This window comes from Pseudophryne corroboree, chromosome 9 (assembly GCF_028390025.1).
Source record: "Pseudophryne corroboree isolate aPseCor3 chromosome 9, aPseCor3.hap2, whole genome shotgun sequence".
Taxonomy (NCBI): Eukaryota; Metazoa; Chordata; class Amphibia; order Anura; family Myobatrachidae; genus Pseudophryne; species Pseudophryne corroboree.
Window position 1 is genome coordinate 320618139 of NC_086452.1, and position 23014 is coordinate 320641152.

Here is a 23014-nt window from a genome sequence, read left to right on the forward strand (position 1 = left end):
TTCAACCATTGCCATTGATTCCACGTCTGCTTCAGAGAGACGGTCTTCCTATCATTCTGGTGGCCCCAGATTGGCCACGCTGACAGTGGCACACTCTTCTGCGCAATATGGTCGTCGAGGAGCCATTCAGACTCCCTCTGCGTCCAGATCTTCTGATTCAGGGACCATGTCACCACCCAGGTTTGGTCGGCTGGCTTTGACGGCTTGGTTCTTGAATCCAACTTTTTAAGGGAAAAGAGGTTTTTCTTGCTCTGTTGTGTAAACGATGATTTAGGCTAGAAAGCCGGTGACTTATGGAATTTACCACAGAGTGGCGTATTTACATTGCTTGGTGTGAAAAGCGTGGTTTAACACCGGATTTGTTTAGAGTCCCTCGTCTGTTATCCTTCCTTCGGGAGGGTCTGAGACTTTCTTCACTGGAGGGTCAAGTTTCTGCCTTGTCGGTTCTTTTTCAAAGCTATCATTCCAGAAGTTCAGACGTTCCTTCAGGGAGTTCTTCGGATTCAGCCAACTTTTGTTCCTCCGGTTCCTCTATGGGAATTTAACTTAGTCCTTACGGCTCTTCAGAAGTCTCCATTTGATCCTTTGGAATCTGTAGAATAGCGGTATCTAACGTTCAAAAGTTGTCTTCCTATTGGCAATTGCCTCCGCAAGACGAGTATCTCAATTGGCAGCTCTCTCCTTTTTTTTTTTTTTTTTTTGCAGACTACCCTTGTTGATGTTTCATGATGACCGGGTGGTTCTGCGAACAAAACCTTCCTTCCTTCCGAAAGTTGTGTCAGCGTTTCATCTAAATCAGGACATTGTCCTTCCAGCGTTTACTCCTTCTCCTTCCGGGGAGGATTCCCATTTGGCTCTCTTAGATATGCTTAGGGCCTTACGGGTTTAATTATCTCGTACGGATCATATCTGTCGTACGGATGCATTGTTGGCTTTTAATTGATGCGTCCAAACGAGATTGGCCGGCTTCCAAGAACACAGTGGCTCGTTGGGTGACTTCGGCCATCAAACAGTCTTCTGATGTTTCAGTTCCTGACTCAATTCCAGCTCATTCGAGTTGGAGCTTCTTGGGCTGCTCGCGGGGGTGCATCTATTGAGCAGCTGTGTAGGGCGACGACCTGGTCGTCTGTGCATACGTTTAAAAAGTTTTACCGTTTTCATACTTTCGGTTTGGAGACTGCCTCTGTTGGGCGTCAAATGTTACGGACGGCTATGCCGTCTACTTCTCCCTCCTTTCATTAGCTTGCTTTGGGAAATCCCACAAGTAACGGTGCAGCGTCCCCCAGATGGATGAAAGAGAAATAGGGATTTTTGTTTACTTACCGTAAAATCTCTTTCTCTGATTCCATCTGGGGCACGCTGCGATCCCTCCCATATGTTTGTCTGGTTTAACCAGTTAATTTTTTTCGGTCTATCTCCTTTGGCTTGGCTAAACGTTAACTGAGGTGCTGGCTAGGCAGGAAGGAGATGGGAGGGGTTAGAGGGGGAGGATTTAGGTTTTAATAGTTCTGTGCCAAACTCCACAACCACACACCTCTAACCCACAAGTAACGTCGCAGCGTCCCCCAGATGGAATCAGAGAAAGAGATTTTACGGTAAGTAAATAAAAATCCTTATTTTAATCGTCACATCCTCAGAATGTCGACATTTCACATGCCAAAAAAGACACCCAACTGAGTTTTCAAACAATTGAATATCCCCAATAGTATGTTCAAAAAGGGATTGTAAACATTGTGATGGGATTCCATCTATAGTTGTGTCTACACACTTTTTCGAATCCTTGCCTTGGTGTGAATGCAATCAGTTGAATCGCCAGAATGTGTGCTCTTTTGTGCAGATTTCTCTGCATAACTGATACCCCTTTAACACCGCCAATTCGACCCTGGTTATTGCTGGGTTAACCCGGGCTGTGGCTCGGTATGAAAGGGTCCCTAAAAAAAACACTTGGCTCGAGTGACCCGGGAATCCAACCAGGTTAGCAACCGGGCATGGTCATCGGCCTCATAACTCCGGTATAACTATATTGGTCATACATGAGTTATGGGGCAGTGGGGGTAATTCCGAGTTAATCGCAGCATCAAATTTGTTAGCAGTTGGGTAAAACCATGTGCACTGCAGGGGGGCAGATATAACATTTGCAGAGAGAGTTAGATTTGGGTGGGTTATTTTGTTTCTGTGCAGGGTAAATACTGGCTGCTTTATTTTTACACTGCAATTTAGATTTCAGTTTGAACACACCCCGCCCAAATCTAACACTCTGCACATGTTACATTTGCCACACCTGCAGTGCAAATGGTTTTGCCCAACTGCTAACAAATTTGATGCTGCGATCAGCTCGGAATTACCCCCAGTGTGAACGGGTCATTCAACCTGGGTCTGTTGACCATGTACGGAGAACTGGTTAATTGGTACTTGGAGATGATGGCATGGCAATAACCCGTGTCTAGCCTGCGGCTTGAAACCTGTGGTCAGTGACTCGGCTTTAAGTGCTATAAATTGCATGTAACTCCACATCCGTCCCAGTGTGATCCACGTTTCTCTGGTGGAATTTGCAATTTTGTTCATCGCAGAATTCAAATTATGACAAAACACTTGCCACATCGTAAATAATACATTTTATTCAGTAGTCACATGGAACCTACAGATTATTATTATTATTATTAATTCCACGGCATTCCTCTGGTTTACCTTGTAGTGTGTTTAATTTCTCTAGTCAAGGGAGGGTGTGGTCATTTATAATTTGGTTCCATTATTTAGTAGTCATTTACGGATGTGTCCTCTTACATCTTTGCTCCATGCGCTACAAATCGCGTTACACATAACGCGTTAGTGCCGAGCGTCTTTTTGTTTTTCCTGTGAGAATGCGTCTTAATTGCATTTCAGTAGGATGCATGAGTAGCTTCTGCTGATTAAAATAAGTAGCATGCCTATATTTTGTGTGTGACTGAAAATGTATTTGTATACAAAATGCTAGGCTACAGTATTTTCCTGGAAAACACTGTAATGTGGCATTTTGGATGTAGATTCAGCCACATTACTAAGACGCATTTTTACAGGCGGAAAATGCAAAAAAAGGCGCTCGCCACTACCAAGGCCCGCCACGGCATGGTGCGGCTTGAAGGGCCTTTTAGCGTGACTGCTGCAAGGACGTAAGAACACATATGTAAGAGAGATTAATTTTGGTGCTACAAACAAAACAGCCATTTGTCCCAAAAAAGTAATATCAACTTGATTCGGCTAGGAACGATGTGCACGCTGCATCACACTTATTTAAATTGGCCCTAAAGAGAGAGGAAAAAAGTAACTGCCAATTAAACCAGCAAAGTGTGAAACTGAAAATTGTTCTGGTCAGAAAGGGATATAATGGGGTATATTCAGTTAGTCGGAAACTGCCGTCTTGTCGGGAAGACAGCAGTTTCCGACAGGAATAGGTCGGAAGGGGTTCCGACCTATTCAATCCAGCGTCATTTTTTCCGACAAGTGTGTATTCCGACATGTTGGAATTCCTGACTTCAGCTTCAGCCACCAAGCCAAGTGTATTTTCGGAAGTGAGGCCTAACCCGACAGGTTTTAGCCCAGTTTCCGACAATGTCAATCTGACTTTTTTTAAAAAGTTGGATTGACACTGTTGGGAACAGGCCAAACCTGTCAGGTTTGGCCCGACATTGAATAGAGTGCAGTCGACCAACAGCAATTTAGTATACCTCAAAGCATCTATTTTTAAGGAGACAAAGGGGTTGATTAAATTCTCTGACAGTTGAATAGTGCCGGGAATTAGCTCCAGTAACGCTTCAATACAGCGCCAAGTGACACTCAATTGTCAGGAATTCTTCTTTCACCCCCGGGGGATGTGAGATGAAATCCGACAAAAGTGCTGACGTGCGGCCAGCATGAGTCTGAATCTGTCGGGAATCAGCCTCGCGGCAGGGAGTTAAGTCAGAGAATGCCCATTCTAACGACAAATCAACCTGTTAAGTCCGGGAGAACGGGCATTCGTCGACTTAACTTGAACTGAATTGAATAGCGACGGGAGCAAATTCCCGGCGCTATTCAACTGTCGGAGAATTGAATCGACTCCAAAGGATATTTGCAGTTAATTTTCAACAAAGTAAGCAATTTATTGGCAAGCTGACTACTGCTTAAGAACCTCTCATCTGATCCATACTATGGCACCCCATTAAGGACCTGGTTCTGATTTGGGAATAAAGTAAGAACGAGCAAATAACTGTGCACCTGGACAAACCATGTTACAATGCAAGGGGCACAAATACATGTGTTTGCATGCAGGGTAAATACTGGCTGATTTTGCATGTAGCCCAAACATACTGGGCAGCTTTATTTCTGTCACAATCTAGAGGGAAACTGGAGACTTTGGGGGTATTTAACACTGCGTATAGACTTGAGTTTGGATACATCCCTCCCACATCTTTCTGCACATTTTAAATCTGCCTCACCTGCAGTGCAACATGTCTTTTCCCAGATGCAAAAGTTCTGCTCTTTCTTAAGGTGTGTACACACGGTGAGAAAATCTGTAAGATTTTGACTATGTAGTCAAAATCTTAAGGAAAGTTGGTGCATATCTCAAGGTAAATTAGGCAGCTTGTGATACAGATTTGATACCGATGCGCACCCTCGTGGGGTCGGCATCGCAAGGCTAGATTGTGCAGGCAAGTCAGTCTTGACTATATAGTGTACTATCTAGTACAAAGTATAGTCAAAATTGGCACTTAGTCAGAATCAGACATAGACAAAATCGGAAATACAGATAGACAAAATCTGGGCTCTGGGGTAGTTCAAGGGAAATCGCATAATCAAAATCGGGTATAGCAAGGATCTCACTGTATACACACCTTTACTTTATTCACAAATCAGAATTGGCCTTTAAGTTTGTCGATTTTATACTTAACTGACACAATCTTGGAATGCTCTGAATTTCTTCACACACAGCGGTTCACTGCAGCATACATATGAACAATCACAGTATATAAATTGCAAAGTAGGGACGTCCTGTGGAGAAATGAATCTCAGTCCATCAATTATGACTTTTTTTGAATGAGGATAGGTAGAGAGAATAGTATTGCCATGTTTATTATCACTCTAGTATTAGTATTTTGTGGCTAGACTTGCATGTTAGTGACTGCATTACCCATTATGTTTCACTAACCAAAGGCCTCCTCACTAAACAATACTGAATGTCCATAAGGGATAGGAGAGCTGAATATATAGCAGTTACGTTTACTAGGTCACTTGTAATACTTATGAGAGACAAAAAAAAAATGCATTTATTATGATATATACTACACTAACCTTTTACTCCATTTAAATATGTCCTCTTGAACAGTTTCTGCTATATAGCCAGACTGTGAACCTGTTCTAACTATTCACTTATACTCCTTTCAGACACACAACTCCGGCTTCAACCCAGCTTGTACCTGGAACACAGAGCAGGAGGTTGAAGCTGGGGCTACCCCTTTTACACATGGGTGACAACCCAGGTTATTCCTCGTTTGTCACCATTCACACCGGACCCTGGTCTTCCAGATTTCAGTCGGCGTTTGGAGATGTTGTGATCTCCAAGCGCTACTGTACCTGGCCAATGAACTTCTTTTAGGCGTGAACGGGGTCATCAAGATTGTCAACCAACATCAGACCTTCTCAGACATAAGCCAGATCCGATGCACATTTACGTGCAAAACCCCGGGTTTTAGGCTAATTTCTGAAAGGGGTGTTCGTTAGAATATTAGTAGGAAATAATAGAGCAGATGTAGAGAAAGTAGCTTAAGTTTTCTCAAGAAAGAGGTTCACTTTACATTTCTGCACTTTCATCATTATTTTGTATATAATATTTATTTTTGGTTATTTAATTCCAGTGGCAATCGCTTTCCAAAGTTTGGTAACCCAGGGGAACGACTCCGTAAGAAGCGTTGGGACTTGAATGAACTTCCAAAATTTGAGAAAAACTTTTACGCAGAGCATCCTGAAGTAGCTCGCATGATGATGGTAAATGATTGCAGATTTGACCTATGATCTAACAATAAATATGCTTTTGTGGGGTTCAGGGATACAGTTGTTGTAAAACTCCATTTAAACATTTCCCTGAAGAAGAAATGTGTTAAACAATCTAAACGGGAATAATGCTTAACCATTTTAAAGATTTGTAAGTGGGAAAAAAAAAGCTTACAAGTTGCTCAATGTAAGAAATACTTATTTGTATAACGTTCAGGTAAATGTGCTGAAGACGCTCGTGTTCCACAACCCATACTTATTGTAGCCTAAAATGTGGTCTATTTAAAGCCGTGAGGTGGTCGAGTTGGCGTTGTAACGACATGGAAACCCATAATAAGGACACTGTAGCACTCCTCCCTTTTAGCCCAAACTTGCTTCAGACTCGTGGATCTTTGTATGCAGCCCTCTGTAGCTGCAAATAAAAATCTGTCTGGAGGTAACGTAATTGCATCATATAGCTGCACTTCTCGCGTGCGCAAGTAATTTGTATCTAATTGAATTTACTGTTATGCGTTTTTTTTTGGGTAGTATGAAGGTTATATTGCTGGAGTTTGCATGCCCCCCACCATCCCCTATGGCACAAATACCCTACATTGCACTTGATTATATTTATGGCATTACAGTTGGCTTATAACTTACAAGCTTAATTTGCAATGAAAATTAAGAATTTGCTTTGAAATTTGCAGTGTAAAATTGTATGCCCACTATCTAATACTTTCATGCACTAATTGCAAATTGGTCTCTGTAAATCTGTGCCTATTTTCGCTGTCTTTGCATAGCATGAAGTAGAAGAATTAAAGAGAAAGAAAGAAATTACTGTTCGAGGATTGAACTGTCCAAAACCTGTGTATACTTTCCTACAGGCCAATTTTCCTCGTAAGTTGCTTTGTCTGCATTGTAATGATTCTTTTTGTGTTTACATTTTATTTAAATCAAGAAAGTTCCAGTAACATTTTTTTTATATGTAATGTTTGTTTTGAAACTGCAGAGTATGTAATGGATGTTCTTCTGGATCAGCGATTCAAGGAACCTACACCCATCCAGTGCCAGGGCTTCCCTCTTGCCTTGAGTGGTCGGGACATGGTGGGCATTGCACAGACAGGATCTGGCAAAACACTTGCAGTATGTAACATTAATTATTCCTAAAAACTTAATGAAGTTACATAGAACCATAGAATTTGATGGCTTGAAATAACCAAATTGCTCATTCTGCCCTTTAGGGTTAGAGTATTAATGTCCGTACACACGGAGCGATTTTACCTGAACTGACAGTAGGAGATTTTTGGCTATCTTTACCAGCGATTTTGACTAAGTGTGCAAGCGATTTTGGCTAACTCCTTTTAAATAGGAGAATGCTTTTACTTTGTCTGTCAGCCGCTAGGGGACACTGGCACAATTTCATGACTGGGGGGTGATGATGGTTGCTGACACGGAGCTGGCACTTTAAATAATCTAAGAAATGAAACAGGCTCCTCCCCCTCTATCCCCCATCATCCCTCAGTTTTGAATTTGTGCCGAGGGAGTCGTTCACTGCTGACTGAGCTCCTGCTCAGTTGCATCTTCCTCTTCTTTTTTTTTTTCTTTTTACTCTTAAAGTTCTTGGTCCTTCGCCACTTAACTACAGAAGTGGGGTCCAGGTCAGACACTAGCAGCGTTACGCTGCACACTGTTTGTCCCTAAAACAAAAGCCGCACCTTACTGAGGCTGCAACGGTCCGTTGAGTACATCCTCCCTGTACAGATATGCGGCGGCCGCATCCTCCACCAGCAGCCGTGGCAGCGGTATTGTCTTTACTGCTGCGCTGACCGCACACAACGTGGCAGTGTCCAGCACAGTGCCGCCTCTCTCCTCCTTCACCGCGCTAACAGAGACCAACCTACCAGTGTCACTGATAGCAGCGGTGTGGTTTCACTTCACTGACGCGCTGACCGCACACAACACGGCAGCGTAATCTAGCTACAGCCTGCAAAGTCGCCCACTAGAGGTGCACTGCAGGAAATGGGGGACTTACAGCCAGAATACTGCGGTAGGACAGCAGGGTTCATAACAGAGCACATTTTATATATTAAGTGCAACAAAGACCTGTTACTTTGGTCAGGCACCCATTCAAAATGGCGTTAGACCTGGTTGAGATGGGTGCCTGGGCAAGGGGGCGGGGTTTAACCTGTCAATCACAAAAAGGGCGCTTTTCTCAGCCAGGCAGTTCATGTGTTCGCAACAATGGTTCTTCTCAGGAATCCACACTGTTAGCAGAGACAGATGCAGATTGCTACAAGCTGCTGAAAACCTGCACAACAAAATACAAGCTGGTGGCTGAGGGAGTTTAGAATAGGGGAGTAGTGCAAATATATCTCTCTATCCTTCTGATATCTCTCTCTCACGCTCTCTGTTGTATTGAGTGCTCATGGGAATTGTATGTGTCTCCACTCTGTCCATCACCACGGCAGGCAAGGGACCAGCGAACAAGGCGTCACAAAAATTATTTGTCTGTGCGAAAAGTGTAACAAAAAGGCTCGCACAGATGACTCCTCCCTATGTGAAGCATGTGCTTCAGAGTCTACATTAGTTAATCCGTCTCAAGACTCTAATTTATCCCCCTGGGTGGTAGCGCTCACAGGAACCATTTCTCACATACTGAGGTGGCTGCTTTACGGAAGACTCGCGAGACGGTTACGAACTTCCATTAGAATGATGTTCCCTCTATTTCTACGGAACCGCCCTGGGTGGCAGGGCTAGCCAAGTCAGTTGCCGGACTTGCAAAACGCTTGGACACGTCCAATAAACAGCCGCAGGCAGTGGCTGAGGCTGAAAAGCGTCCAGTACCATTACTTCTGCAGTCCGATGAATCAGAATAAGAACTTCTCAGGACGAAGCTGAAGAAGACGAACGGGAGTTGGACGAGATTACTGACGCGGATGATGAAGTTTCTCCAGATTCTTCCCAAGGGGTTGAATCTCTTATTTTAGCAATAAAACAGGTTTTGAACATCTATGAAACTATGGCATCGGATTTGCCAGATGCTGCCTTATTTGGTAGAAAACAGCGAACATCAGTCGCATCCTTTTTCAAAAAAGCTGGATGATCAGCTGACTGAGGCATGGGAAAACCCAGACAAACAGTTTCAAATGCCTAAGAGATTCCTCAGTAGTTTTCAGTTTCCATCGTCCACGACGGATAAATGGGAAAAGTCATCTCTCTCTTTCTCTCTCTTTGAAAGTCCCGTCTGAACGGAAACTGGGCACCATGCTGAAATCCATTTATTCGGCTGTAGGTGTATCCCTTCGACCAACCTTGGTGAGCTCTTGGGTGAACAAAGCAGTGGAGCATTGGGCCACTAAGTTAATTACGGATTTATAAAATGGAGTTCCGATTATAGAAGTAGTTATACTAGCGGAACACATTAAGGAGTCGGCCGTATATTTAGGGGAAACGTCTAGAGCAGGCATTCCCAACCACAGTCCTCAAGGCACACTAACAGTGCAGGTTTTAGTGATATCCAGGCTTCAGCACAGCTCACTTAATAGCTCAGTTATTTTGATTTAACCATCTGTGCTGCAGCCTGGATATCAATAAAACCTGCACTGTTGGTGTGCCTTGAGGACCGTGGTTGGGAATGCCTGGTCTAGAGAGATCGGCCAAGTGAATTCGAGAATCTCTGCTTCGGCTATTGCTGTCAGGAGAGTCCTTTGGCTAAAGTCATGGCAGATAGGTACTGAGTCCAAGAGAGCGGCTGAGGCACTGCCGTTTACAGGTGACATTCTTTTTAGAAAAGAACTGGATACTTTAATTTTGCAAGCTACGGAGGGGGGGGGGGGGGGGGGGGGAATCTAACTTTTTACTGATCCTTTCACCACCGCCTAAATGCTCTTATTCCGTCCAACTCAATCTTTTAGAGGACGTGGCAGAAATTCATTCTTGCGAGGCAGAGTTCACGGCAAACAACCAGTCGTTGCTTGTCAGGACCCAAAGCCTACAGAAAAGACAGCGGCATGACTGTCTCCCTTCCCACTGGGGCCCAGGTACGGTGGGAGCGCTGCTTCGAAATTTTCAAGATGGCTGGTTCAAGATATCCGACAATGCATGGATTCACGATATCAACTCCCAAGGGTACAAGTTAGATTTCGAAGTTTTACCGCCAAATAAATATTTTATGACAAGTCTTCCAATTCTTCTGGACAAACGGTTAGCCCTTCAAGGTGCAATACGGACCTTACTGGAATCGGCAGTATTAATGCCGGTGCCACCGTTTCAGCAAAAGAAGAGTTATTATTGCAATCCTTTTGTAGTTCCACAACCAGATGGAACTGTAAGACCTATCCTGAACCTAAAATCATTGAATCAGTTTCTAACTTATTACCGGTTCAAGATGGAGTCGCTCAGTGATTTCGAGCCTGGAACCCAAGGAGTTCATGATATCTCTGGATATCAAGGATGCATATCTCCACATCCCGACCTGGGAACCTCACCAAGCGTTTCTCAGGCTCGCTATTAAACAGGATCATTTTCAGTTCAGAGCCTTGACATTCGGACTGTCCATGGCACCCAGGGTGTTTACCAACGTCATGTCGGTGATGATTGCTCACCTCAGATCATTAGGAGTCACAATAATACCATACCTAGACGACCTCCTCCTCAAAGCTCCATCCGATCTCATTCTCCAGGAGCATGCTCTTTTAAAATACAATGTGTTAGATGGATAATCAATTTTTGAAAATCCAACCATCACCGTCACAACGTATCCAGTTTCTCGGTGTGATCTTGGACACCAACGTGCAGAAAGACAAAGCTCGGAGTATAAGGAAACTGGTTTAAGCTGTCCTTAAACCACAACTGGTATCAGTCCATTTATGCATTCGTTTGCTTGGAAAATGGTAGCTGCCTTCGAAACTCTGGAGTTCAGCCGTTTTCACTCACTTCCTTTCCAGCTGGGCCTGTTACATCAATGGTTGGGGTCACATCTACATCTTCAGCAGTTGGTTCATCTGACTCCAGAGACACGAATTTCGCTTCTTTGGTTGCTCCAGCGGCACAATCTCACTGCGGCAGGCGTTTTGGAATATGGAACTGTACGCTCCTAACGACAGATGCCAGCCTCGGGATGGGGCGCGGCTGTATTGTTCCATCTTCAGGGCCACGATCGCCACAGTAGTCACTGTTGCCAATAAATGTTTTGGAACGGAGAGCGATCTACAATGCGCTGGTACAAGCTGCCCACATTCTTCTATCCAAGGCGATAAAGGTTCAATCTGACAACGCGACTGCTGTAGCGTACGTAAACAAACAGGAAGGAACTCCGAGTCGCCAGGCGATGCAAGAGGTGACACGCATCCTCCAGTGGGCAGAGCGCAATGCTGTAATTCTCTTGGCGGTATTCATTCCAGGAGTGGACAATTGGGAAGCAGACTACCTCAGAATAGGCACTTCACCCACAGGTGTTCGACGCCCTAACACAACGCTGAGGGTATACAGAGGTGGATCTCATGGCGTCCTGCCTCAATCATCCTCTTTCTCTATACATTTCCAGAACATGGGATCCTCAAGCAGGAGCTGTAGATGCTCTAGCCGTGCCACCTAGTATATGTGTTTCCTCTATTCCCTCTATTGTCTCGTATTCTTATTCTCAAGAGAATCTAACGGGAGTCAGTCACGATGATTTTGGTGGCACCAGATTGGCCTTTGAGAGCTTGGTTTTCAGACCTATGCATTCTGCTAGCAGACGATCCATGGCCTCTCCTTCTGCGTCCGGATTTACTCCAACAAGGGCCCTTCGTGCATCCAGATTTACGACGGCTACGTTTAACGGGATTGCTCTTGAGGCAGATATCCTAAAACGCAAAGGGATTCCGGAAGGTGTGATTCCCACGATGTGGGCACGAAAACCTGTTACGGCAGCCCATTACCATCGCATCTGGCGGTCGTATATCTCTTGGTGTGACGGAAAAGGGTTTCAATCAGATTATTTTCATCTCTTTTGGTTCTTGCTCTTTCTTCAGGCAGGTTTAGATTCCGAACTTCGTCTGGGATCCCTGAAAGTTCAGGTATCTACCTTTTTTTATCTATATATTTTTTTTTTTCCAGAGACTCCTTGCGCTCCTACCGAATGTGCAAACTTTCCTACAAGGGGGGGTCCTATTGGTACAACCCCAGTTTGTTCCTCCTACAGCTCCTTGGGATTTTAAATCTGGTGCTGGATTATCTACAGTCACTCTCTTTTGAACCCTTGGAAGAAGCAGACCTTTAAATATCTTACTGGCCGTAGCTTCAGCCCGGAGAGTATCTGAATTAAGTGCCTGGTCTTGTAAGCCTCCCTACTTGATATTTCATCCTGATAGGGCAGAGTTGGGAACACATGCTTCTTTTCTTCCCAAGGTCGTGTCGGCTTTTCACATCAATCAGCCTATTGTGGTACCGTCCTTGCAGGAGGATTCTGGGACACCTTCTTCTTTGGCTGTAGTGAGAATGTTGAAGACCTATGTGGAACGAACAGCACTGTTATGAAAGATTGATGCTTTATTCTTGCTTTATGATCTCCGCGTCGAGGGTGGCCTTCTTCTAAGCAGACCTTGGGCCGCTGGATTCGGTTGACTATTCGTCAGGCCTATCTACACCAATCTAGGCGACCTCCATTAACCATTGCTGCCCACTCTACACGCGGTGTAGTTGGGTCTTCGTGGGCCGCTAGTAGGGGGCTGCCACTTCTCAACTCTGTAGAGCAGCCATTTGGTCCAGTATTCATACGTTTGCTAAATTCTACAAGTTTGTTACTTTTGCGTCTTCATCTTCACGGTTTGGCCGTCTTGTTTATCTCCCGCCCAGGGGGGAAACTTTTGGACGTCCCCACAGTCTTGAAGTTGTGCCAGTGTCCCCTAGTGGCTGACAGAAAAAGGAGGATTTTGGTAGTTACCGATAAATCCCTTTTTCAGAAGCCATAGGGGACACTGGCAATGATGCACTCCATGCCAACAACTAAATGGGAAATGTGTATTTATTTATGTACTATTTTCTGGACTTCTCTGAAGTGAAGAAAATTCAAATGAAGGTGTAAACATGACATGACCTATATAAATATAGTATGTCTTCTACTGGCCATTGAGCCTGACCCGTCCATATATCCTGGCCTTAATCCGGTTTCTGTAGAATAGCTGTAAAAAGTGCAAATAGCTCCTCTACCAAGCCCTATAAAATCTCTCCGTGACATCAGAAGTGTTATGTGCATTGTGTTGCTGGCTGCGTTGTGATAGTGACTTCTACTCCAAATCAAATTTTACTTTTTTTCTCTGACGTCCTAGTGGATGCTGGGAACTCCGTAAGGACCATGGGGAATAGCGGCTCCGCAGGAGACTGGGCACAAAAGTAAAGCTTTAGGACTACCTGGTGTGCACTGGCTCCTCCCCCTATGACCCTCCTCCAAGCCTCAGTTAGATTTTTGTGCCCGGGCCGAGAAGGGTGCACACTAGGGGCTCTCCTGAGCTTCTTAGTGAAAGTTTAGTTTTAGGTTTTTTATTTTCAGTGAGACCTGCTGGCAACAGGCTCACTGCATCGAGGGACTAAGGGGAGAAGAAGCGAACCTGCCTGCTTGCAGCCAGCTTGGGCTTCTTAGGCTACTGGACACCATTGGCTCCAGAGGGACCGAACACAGGCCCAGCCTCGGAGTCCGGTCCCAGAGCCGCGCCGCCGGCCCCCTTACAGAGCCAGAAGCAAGAAGAGGTCCGGAAAAATCGGCGGCAGAAGACATCAGTCTTCAACAAGGTAGCGCACAGCACTGCAGCTGTGCGCCATTGCTCCTCAGGCACACTTCACACTCCGGTCACTGAGGGTGCAGGGCGCTAGGGGGGGGCGCCCTGAGCAGCAATGTAAAACACCTTGGCTGGCGAAAATACACCACATATAACTCCCAGGGCTATATGGATGTATTTTAACCCCTGCCAGAATTCACCAAAAAGCGGGAGAAAAGGCCGCCGAGAAGGGGGCGGAGCCTATCTCCTCAGCACACGGGCACCATTTTCCATCACAGCTCCGCTGGAAGGACGTCTCCCTGACTCTCCCCTGCAGTCCTGCACTACAGAAAAGGGTAAAAAAGAGAGGGGGGGCACTAATTTGGCGCAGTTTTGATAATAACAGCAGCTATAAAGGGAAAAGCACGTTATATAGTGGTATTCCTGTCTATATATAGCGCTCTGGTGTGTGCTGGCATACTCTCCCTCTGTCTCCCCAAAGGGCTAGTGGGGTCCTGTCCTCTATCAGAGCATTCCCTGTGTGTGTGCGGTGTGTCGGTACGATTGTGTCGACATGTTTGAGGAGGAAAATGAGATGGAGGCGGAGCAATTGCCTATAATAGAGTTGTCACCCCCTAGGGAGTCGACACCTGAGTGGATGAGCTTATGGAAGGAATTGCGTGACAATGTCAGCTCTTTACGAAAGACAGTTGACGATATGAGACAGCCGGCTCCTCAGCTTGTGCCTGTCCAGGGGTCTCAAACGCCATCAGGGGCTCTAAAACGCCCGTTACTTTAGATGGCGGACACAGACACGGATACTGACTCCAGTGTCGACGATGATGAGACAAATGTGACTTCCAGTAGGGCCACACGTTACATGATTGAGGCAATGAAAAATGTTTTGCATATTTCTGATAATACAAGTACCACTAAAAAGGGTATTATGTTTGGTGAGAAAAAACTGCCTGTAGTTTTTCCTGTATCCGAGGAATTGAATGAAGTGTGTGATGAGGCGTGGGTTTCCCCCGATAAAAAACTGATAATTCCTAAAAGGTTATTGGCATCATACCCTTTCCCGCCAGAGGATAGGGCACGTTGGGAAACACCCCCTAGGGTGGATAAAGCGCTCACACGTTTGTCTAAACAGGTGGCACTACCCTCTCCTGATACGGCCGCCCTAAAGGAACCTGCCGACAGAAAGCAGGAGAATATCCTAAAATGTATATACACTCACACGGGTGTTATACTGCGACCGGCCATCGCCTCAGCCTGGATGTGCAGTGCTGGGGTGGCGTGGTCGGATTCCCTGACTGAAAATATTGATACCCTAGATAGGGACAGTATATTACTGACTATAGAGCATTTAAAAGATGCATTTTTATATATGCGTGATGCGCAGAGGGATATTTGCCGACTGGCATCAAGAGTTAGCGCGCTGTCCATTTCTGCAAGAAGAGGGTTATGGACGCAGCAGTGGTCAGGTGATGCGGATTCCAAAAGGCACATGGAAGTATTGCCTTATAAGGGAGAGGAGTTATTTGGGGTAGGTCTATCAGACCTGGTAGCCACGGCAACTGCTGGAAAATCCACATTTCTCTGACGTCCTAGTGGATGCTGGGACTCCGTCAGGACCATGGGGATTAGCGGCTCCGCAGGAGACAGGGCACAAAAATAAAAGCTTTAGGACTAGGTGGTGTGCACTGGCTCCTCCCCCTATGACCCTCCTCCAAGCCTCAGTTAGGTTTTTGTGCCCGTCCGAGCAGGGTGCAATCTAGGTGGCTCTCCTAAAGAGCTGCTTAGAAAAAGTTATTAGGTTTTTTATTTTCAGTGAGTCCTGCTGGCAACAGGCTCACTGCAACGAGGGACTTAGGGGAGAAGAAGTGAACTCACCTGCGTGCAGGATGGATTGGCTTCTTAGGCTACTGGACACCATTAGCTCCAGAGGGATCGAACACAGGCCCAGCCATGGAGTCCGGTCCCGGAGCCGCGCCGCCGACCCCCTTGCAGATGCCGAAAAGTGAAGAGGTCCAGAAACCGGCGGCAGAAGACTTTTCAGTCTTCATGAGGTAGCGCACAGCACTGCAGCTGTGCGCCATTGTTGTCAGCACACTTCACACCAGCGGTCACTGAGGGTGCAGGGCGCTGGGGGGGGGGCGCCCTGGGCAGCAATGATAATACCTTGTTCTGGCTAAAAATACATCACATATAGCCCCTGGGGCTATGTGGATGTATTTAACCCCTGCCAGGTCTCACAAACACCGGGAGAAGAGCCCGCCGAAATAGGGGGCGGGGCCTATCTCCTCAGCACACAGCGCCATTTTCCTGCACAGCTCCGCTGCGAGGAAGGCTCCCAGGACTCTCCCCTGCACTGCACTACAGAAACAGGGTAAAAAAACAGAGAGGGGGGGGCACTTTTTTGGCGATATTGATATATTAAGCTGCTATAAAGGAAACAACACTTCTGTAGGGTTGTTCCTATATATTTATAGCGCTTGGGTGTGTGCTGGCAAACTCTCCCTCTGTCTCCCCAAAGGGCTAGTGGGGTCCTGTCTTCGATAAGAGCATTCCCTGTGTGTCTGCTGTGTGTCGGTACGTGTGTGTCGACATGTATGAGGACGATGTTGGTGTGGAGGCGGAGCAATTGCCGGTAATGGTGATGTCACCCCCTAGGGAGTCGACACCGGAATGGATGGCTTTGTTTATGGAATTACGTGATAATGTCAGCACGTTACAAAAAATCAGTTGACGACATGAGACGGCCGGCAAACCAGTTAGTACCTGTCCAGGCGTCTCAGACACAGTCAGGGGCTGTAAAACGCCCTTTACCTCAGTCGGTCGACACAGACCCAGACACGGACACCGAATCTAGTGTCGACGGTGAAGAAACAAACGTATTTTCCAGTAGGGCCACACGTTATATGATCACGGCAATGAAGGAGGCTTTGCATATCTCTGATACTGCAAGTACCACAAAAAGGGGTATTATGTGGGGTCTGAAAAAACTACCTGTAGTTTTTCCTGAATCAGAGGAATTGAATGAAGTGTGTGATGAAGCGTGGGTTAACCCCGATAGAAAACTGCTAATTTCAAAGAATTTATTGGCATTATATCCTTTCCCGCCAGAGGTTAGGGCGCGCTGGGAAACACCCCCTAGGGTGGATAAGGCACTCACACGCTTATCAAAACAAGTGGCGTTACCGTCTCCTGAAACGGCCGCCCTCAAGGATCCAGCTGATAGGAGGCTGGAAACTACCCTGAAAAGTATATACACTCATACTGGTGTTATACTGCGACCAGCCATCGCCTCTGCATGGATGTGCAGTGCTGGGGTGGTTTGGTCGGATTCCCTGACTGAAAATATTGATACCCTGGATAGGGACAGTATTTTATTGACTATAGAGCAATTAAAGGATGCTTTTCTTTATATGCGAGATGCTCAGAGGGATATTTGCACTCTGGCATCGAGAGTAAGTGCGATGTCCATATCTGCCAGAAGAAGTTTATGGACGCGACAGTGGTCAGGTGATGCGGATTCCAAACGGCATATGGAAGTATTGCCGTATAAAGGGGAGGAATTATTTGGGGTCGGTCTATCGGATTTGGTGGCCACGGCAACAGCCGGGAAATCCACCTTTTTACCTCAGGTCCCCTCCCAACAGAAAAAGACACCGTCTTTTCAGCCGCAGTCCTTTCGTTCCTATAAGAACAAGCGGGCAAAAGGACAGTCATATCTGCCCCGAGGCAAAGGAAAGGGTAAGAGAGTGCACCAAGCAGCTCCCTCCCAGGAGCAGAAGCCCTCCCCGGGTTCTGCAAAGCCCTCAGCATGACGTTGGGGCTTTACAAGCGGACTCAGGGGCGGTGGGGGGTCGACTCAAGAATTTCAGCGCACAGTGGGCTCACTCACAGGTGGACCCCTGGATCCTGCAGGTAGTATCTCAGGGTTACAGGTTGGAATTCGAGAAGTCTCCCCCTCGCCGGTTCCTAAAGTCTGCTCTGCCAACGTCTCCCTCAGACAGGGCGACGGTATTGGAAGCCATTCACAAGCTGTATTCTCAGCAGGTGATAGTCAAGGTACCCCTCCTACAACAGGGAAAGGGGTATTACTCCACGCTATTTGTGGTACCGAAGCCGGACGGCTCGGTAACACCTATTCTAAATCTGAAATCTTTGAACCTGTACATACAAAAATTCAAGTTCAAGATGGAGTCACTCAGAGCAGTGATAGCAAATCTGGAAGAAGGGGACTTTATGGTGTCCCTGGACATCAAGGATGCTTACCTGCATGTCCCAATTTGCCCTTCACATCAAGGGTACCTCAGGTTCGTGGTGCAAAACTGTCATTATCAGTTTCAGACGCTGCCGTTTGGATTGTCCACGGCACCTCGGGTCTTTACCAAGGTAATGGCCGAAATGATGTTTCTTCTGCGAAGAAAAGGCGTATTAATTATCCCTTACTTGGACGATCTCCTGATAAGGGCAAGGTCCAGAGAACAGCTGGGGGACGTAGTAGCACTAACCCAAGTAGTGCTGCAACAGCACGGGTGGATTCTGAATTTTCCAAAATCTCAATTGACCCCGACGACGCGTCTGCTGTTCCTGGGAATGATTCTGGACACGGTTCACAAAAAGGTGTTTCTTCCGGAGGAGAAAGCCAGGGAGTTATCCGAACTTGTCAGGAACCTCCTAAAACCAGGAAAAGTGTCTGTGCATCAATGCACAAGAGTCCTGGGAAAAATGGTGGCTTCTTACGAAGCGATTCCATTCGGCAGATTCCACGCACGAACTTTTCAGTGGGATCTGCTGGACAAATGGTCCGGATCGCATCTGCAGATGCATCAGCGGATAACTTTGTCTCCACGGACAAGGGCGTCTCTTCTGTGGTGGTTGCAGAGTGCTCATCTGTTAGAGGGCCGCAGATTCGGCATACAGGACTGGGTCCTGGTGACCACGGATGCCAGTCTGAGAGGCTGGGGAGCGGTCACACAGGGAAGAAACTTCCAGGGAGTGTGGTCAAGCCTGGAGATGTCTCTTCACATAAATATACTGGAGCTAAGAGCGATTTACAATGCTCTAAGCCTGGCAAAACCCCTGCTTCAGGGTCAGCCGGTGTTGATCCAGTCGGACAACATCACGGCAGTCGCCCACGTAAACACAGGGCGGCACAAGAAGCAGGAGGGCAATGGCAGAAGCTGCAAGGATTCTTCGCTGGGCGGAAGATCATGTGATAGCACTGTCAGCAGTGTTCATTCCGGGAGTGGACAACTGGGAAGCGGACTTCCTCAGCAGACACGATCTACACCCGGGAGAGTGGGGACTTCATCCAGAAGTCTTCCACATGATTGTGAACCGTTGGGAAAAACCAAAGGTGGATATGATGGCGTCCCGCCTCAACAAAAAACTGGACAGGTATTGCGCCAGGTCAAGAGACCCTCAGGCAATAGCTGTGGACGCTCTGGTAACACCGTGGGTGTTCCAGTCAGTGTATGTGTTTCCTCCTCTGCCTCTCATACCAAAAGTACTGAGAATTATACGGCAAAGGGGAGTAAGAACGATACTCGTGGCTCCGGATTGGCCAAGAAGAACTTGGTACCCGGAACTTCAGGAGATGCTCACGGAAGATCCGTGGCCTCTACCTCTAAGACGGGACCTGCTTCAGCAGGGACCGTGTCTATTCCAAGACTTACCGCGGCTGCGTTTGACGGCATGGCGGTTGAACGCCGAATTCTAAGGGAAAAAGGCATTCCGGAAGAGGTCATCCCTACCCTGGTAAAAGCCAGGAAGGAGGTGACTGCACAACATTATCACCGCATTTGGAGAAAATATGTTGCGTGGTGTGAGGCCAGGAAGGCCCCGACGGAGGAATTTCAACTGGGTCGATTCCTACATTTCCTGCAAACAGGATTGTCTATAGGCCTCAAATTAGGGTCCATTAAGGTTCAAATTTCGGCCCTGTCGATTTTCTTCCAGAAAGAATTGGCTTCAGTTCCTGAAGTCCAGACTTTTGTAAAAGGAGTACTACATATACAGCCCCCGGTTGTGCCCCCAGTGGCTCCGTGGGATCTTAATGTAGTTTTGGATTTTCTCAAATCCCATTGGTTTGAGCCACTCAAATCGGTGGATTTGAAATATCTTACATGGAAAGTAACCATGCTACTGGCCCTGGCTTCAGCCAGGAGAGTGTCAGAATTGGCGGCTTTATCGTATAAAAGCCCATATCTGATTTTCCATTCGGACAGGGCAGAACTGCGGACGCGTCCGTTTCTGCCTAAGGTGGTTTCAGCGTTTCACCTGAACCAGCCTATTGTGGTGCCTGCGGCTACTAGCGATTTGGAGGATTCCAAGTTGCTGGACGTTGTCAGGGCATTGAAAATATATCTTTCAAGGACGGCTGGAGTCAGAAAATCTGACTCGCTGTTTATACTGTATGCACCCAACAAGCTGGGTGCTCCTGCTTCTAAGCAGACGATTGCTCGTTGGATTTGTAGCACAATTCAACTTGCACATTCTGTGGCAGGCCTGCCACAGCCTAAATCTATCAAGGCCCATTCCACAAGGAAGGTGGGCTCATCTTGGGCGGCTGCCCGAGGGGTCTCGGCTTTACAACTTTGCCGAGCAGCTACTTGGTCAGGGGCAAACACGTTTGCTAAATTCTACAAATTTGATACCCTGGCTGAGGAGGACCTGGAGTTCTCTCATTCGGTGCTGCAGAGTCATCCGCACTCTCCCGCCTGTTTGGGAGCTTTGGTATAATCCCCATGGTCCTTACGGAGTTCCCAGCATCCACTAGGACGTCAGAGAAAATAAGAATTTACTTACCGATAATTCTATTTCTCGTAGTCCGTAGTGGATGCTGGGCGCCCATCCCAAGTGCGGATTGTCTGCAATACTTGTACATAGTTGCTGTTACAAAAATCGGGTTTTTGTTGTTGTGAGCCATCTTTTCAGAGGCTCCGCTGTTATCATGCTGTTAACTGGGTTCAGATCACAAGTTGTACGGTGTGATTGGTGTGGCTGGTATGAGTCTTACCCGGGATTCAAAATCCTTCCTTATTGTGTACGCTCGTCCGGGCACAGTATCCTAACTGAGGCTTGGAGGAGGGTCATAGGGGGAGGAGCCAGTGCACACCAGGTAGTCCTAAAGCTTTACTTTTGTGCCCAGTCTCCTGCGGAGCTGCTATTCCCCATGGTCCTTACGGAGTTCCCAGCATCCACTACGGACTACGAGAAATAGAATTATCGGTAAGTAAATTCTTATTTTTTTGTTTGTTTGTTTGGACTGCTTCATTAAATTCCAACGTTCCTGTGCACATCAAAACAGCACATAAAACCTGAGTTTTCTATTCACAGTTAAAACTTTTTATTATCTTGTGTAGTAAATTGGATGATGGTGCTTGTTGTGTGTTTTTTTTTTTTTTTAATAGTTTGTTGAAAAGTTAAATGTTGCCAGAGTACATTGTTTGCAAGATTTTCTCAGCACTGAACTTTTTTTTTTCTCTTTTTTTTTTTTTTTTTTAATTTACTCTTAAAGTATTTGCTGCCTGCTATGGTGCACATCAACCATCAGCCTTATCTGGAGCGAGGGGATGGACCAATTGTACGTATAGTGGAACCGCTTTTGCTTTTTCAGATTTAAATATTAGAGAACCATATATTCCAATCCATATGAAACAAATACTATTGGTTTTTACAGTGTTTGGTCCTGGCTCCAACCAGAGAGTTGGCTCAGCAAGTACAGCAAGTAGCTGATGATTATGGTAAATCATCCCGGTTGAAGAGTACATGCATCTATGGTGGGGCACCAAAGGGTCCACAGATACGTGATCTGGAGAGAGGTAAGATAGATGGTGTAATTGAAGTGATTGAAAAATGCTTTTCTCTTACATCCTAGAGGATACTGGGGTCCACAGTAGTACTATGGGGTATAGCCTTGGGCACTTTAAGACATCAATAGTGTGCACTGGCTCCTCCCTCTATGCCCCTCCTACCAGACTCCGTTTAGAAAATGTGCCCGGAGGAGCCGGTCACGCTTGGGAAGCTCCTGAAGAGTTTTCTGCATTTATTTTTCATTTTATTATTTTAGGCAGGGCTGGCTGGCACCAGACTGCCCAACCTCCCTAGGGTTAATGGTCCCGTTCCCCGCTGACAGGACACTGAGCTCCTGAGGGTCCTATTCGCAAGCCCCACCACGGTGGGCGTACAGACCCGCAGCACGCCGCCACCCTAACAGAGCCAGGAGACTGAAGAGTGGTGAGTAGGTGGCCGGTGTCCCGGTTAGCGGGTCGCCGGCTCTAATGGCGACATAAGGGTAGGAGCGCTCCAGGCTTCAGATGCACTGTGTGACCACTGTGGCTTGAGCCACTACTATTACCCACAACTGGCACATATTACAGGGGTTTTAACCCACTGTAACCCTTATTATGCACCCCAGCCAGTATAAAAAGCGGGAAGACCACGCGCCATTACGGGGGCAGGGCCTTCACTTTGAGCGGATCCAGTGGCTCACCAGCGCCATTTCCCTTTTGCAGCTTACGTAGGCAGACTGACAGGAAAGTGCAGCTCCTCCACACGGACTCCAGAGCACCTCAGCGGTACCAGGGGGGTCATAGCGAGGGGGGGGGGGAACAATAATTTGGTGTACTATGCCCTATTAAGGGTACTTGGTTTGCAACCCAGCTAAGTCTATACTTCAGCTATAGGGGCGCTGTGTGGCTTGCTCCGATACTGTCTCCCTAGAAGTGCTCTGTGTGGGTTAACTGTGCTTTTAACCTATTCATCACTCTGTGTGTGTGTTCTTTTACATTTATCATGTCAAAGGAGTGTGTATCATGCACAGCAGAGTGCTTTTCTCAATCTGGGGGTTCACTGCCGTGTACTCAGGATAGTACACATTCTCAGGCTAGTGGATCTGAACCTGTTTGGTGGAGATTCATTAAAGGGGGTGATTTCAAATATTTCAAACAAATTGTCCCAAAATGAAAAGGAGACTCCTTATTTAAGGCAACCTGTAGATGACCTGATGAATAGATATTCAGTGGTCATCCCAGAGTCTCCGACCCCTGCTATTTATCCACAGAAGCGTACTCTACCACAAATCATGCAGGCTGACACCTGTCGTGATGTTTCAGACCCGGAGGCGGACTTTGGGGGGGGGGGGCAGCTTTGGCACAGGGAATACAGGCTCTGATTGAAGCTATGATAGGTTTTGCACGTTCCTGACAGTGTCAGAGGACGAGGAGGAATCCTTTTTTAATGTGAAAAAGAAATCCTCTGCTACTTTTCCTGCTTCTAAG

The 23014-nt window shown here is 46.6% G+C and overlaps 1 protein-coding gene across 1 annotated transcript in view; it reads left to right on the top strand.

The window, feature by feature from the left end:
• DDX17 (DEAD-box helicase 17) overlaps positions 1-23014 on the top strand; it is a 182741-nt gene that overhangs the window by 41124 nt on the left and 118603 nt on the right. The window contains exons 2-6 of the mRNA XM_063940483.1: positions 5871-6000; positions 6786-6882; positions 6995-7128; positions 21253-21318; positions 21415-21556. Of these exons, the coding sequence (XP_063796553.1) occupies positions 5871-6000; positions 6786-6882; positions 6995-7128; positions 21253-21318; positions 21415-21556 (569 nt within the window). The remainder of the gene's footprint in view (positions 1-5870; positions 6001-6785; positions 6883-6994; positions 7129-21252; positions 21319-21414; positions 21557-23014) is intronic.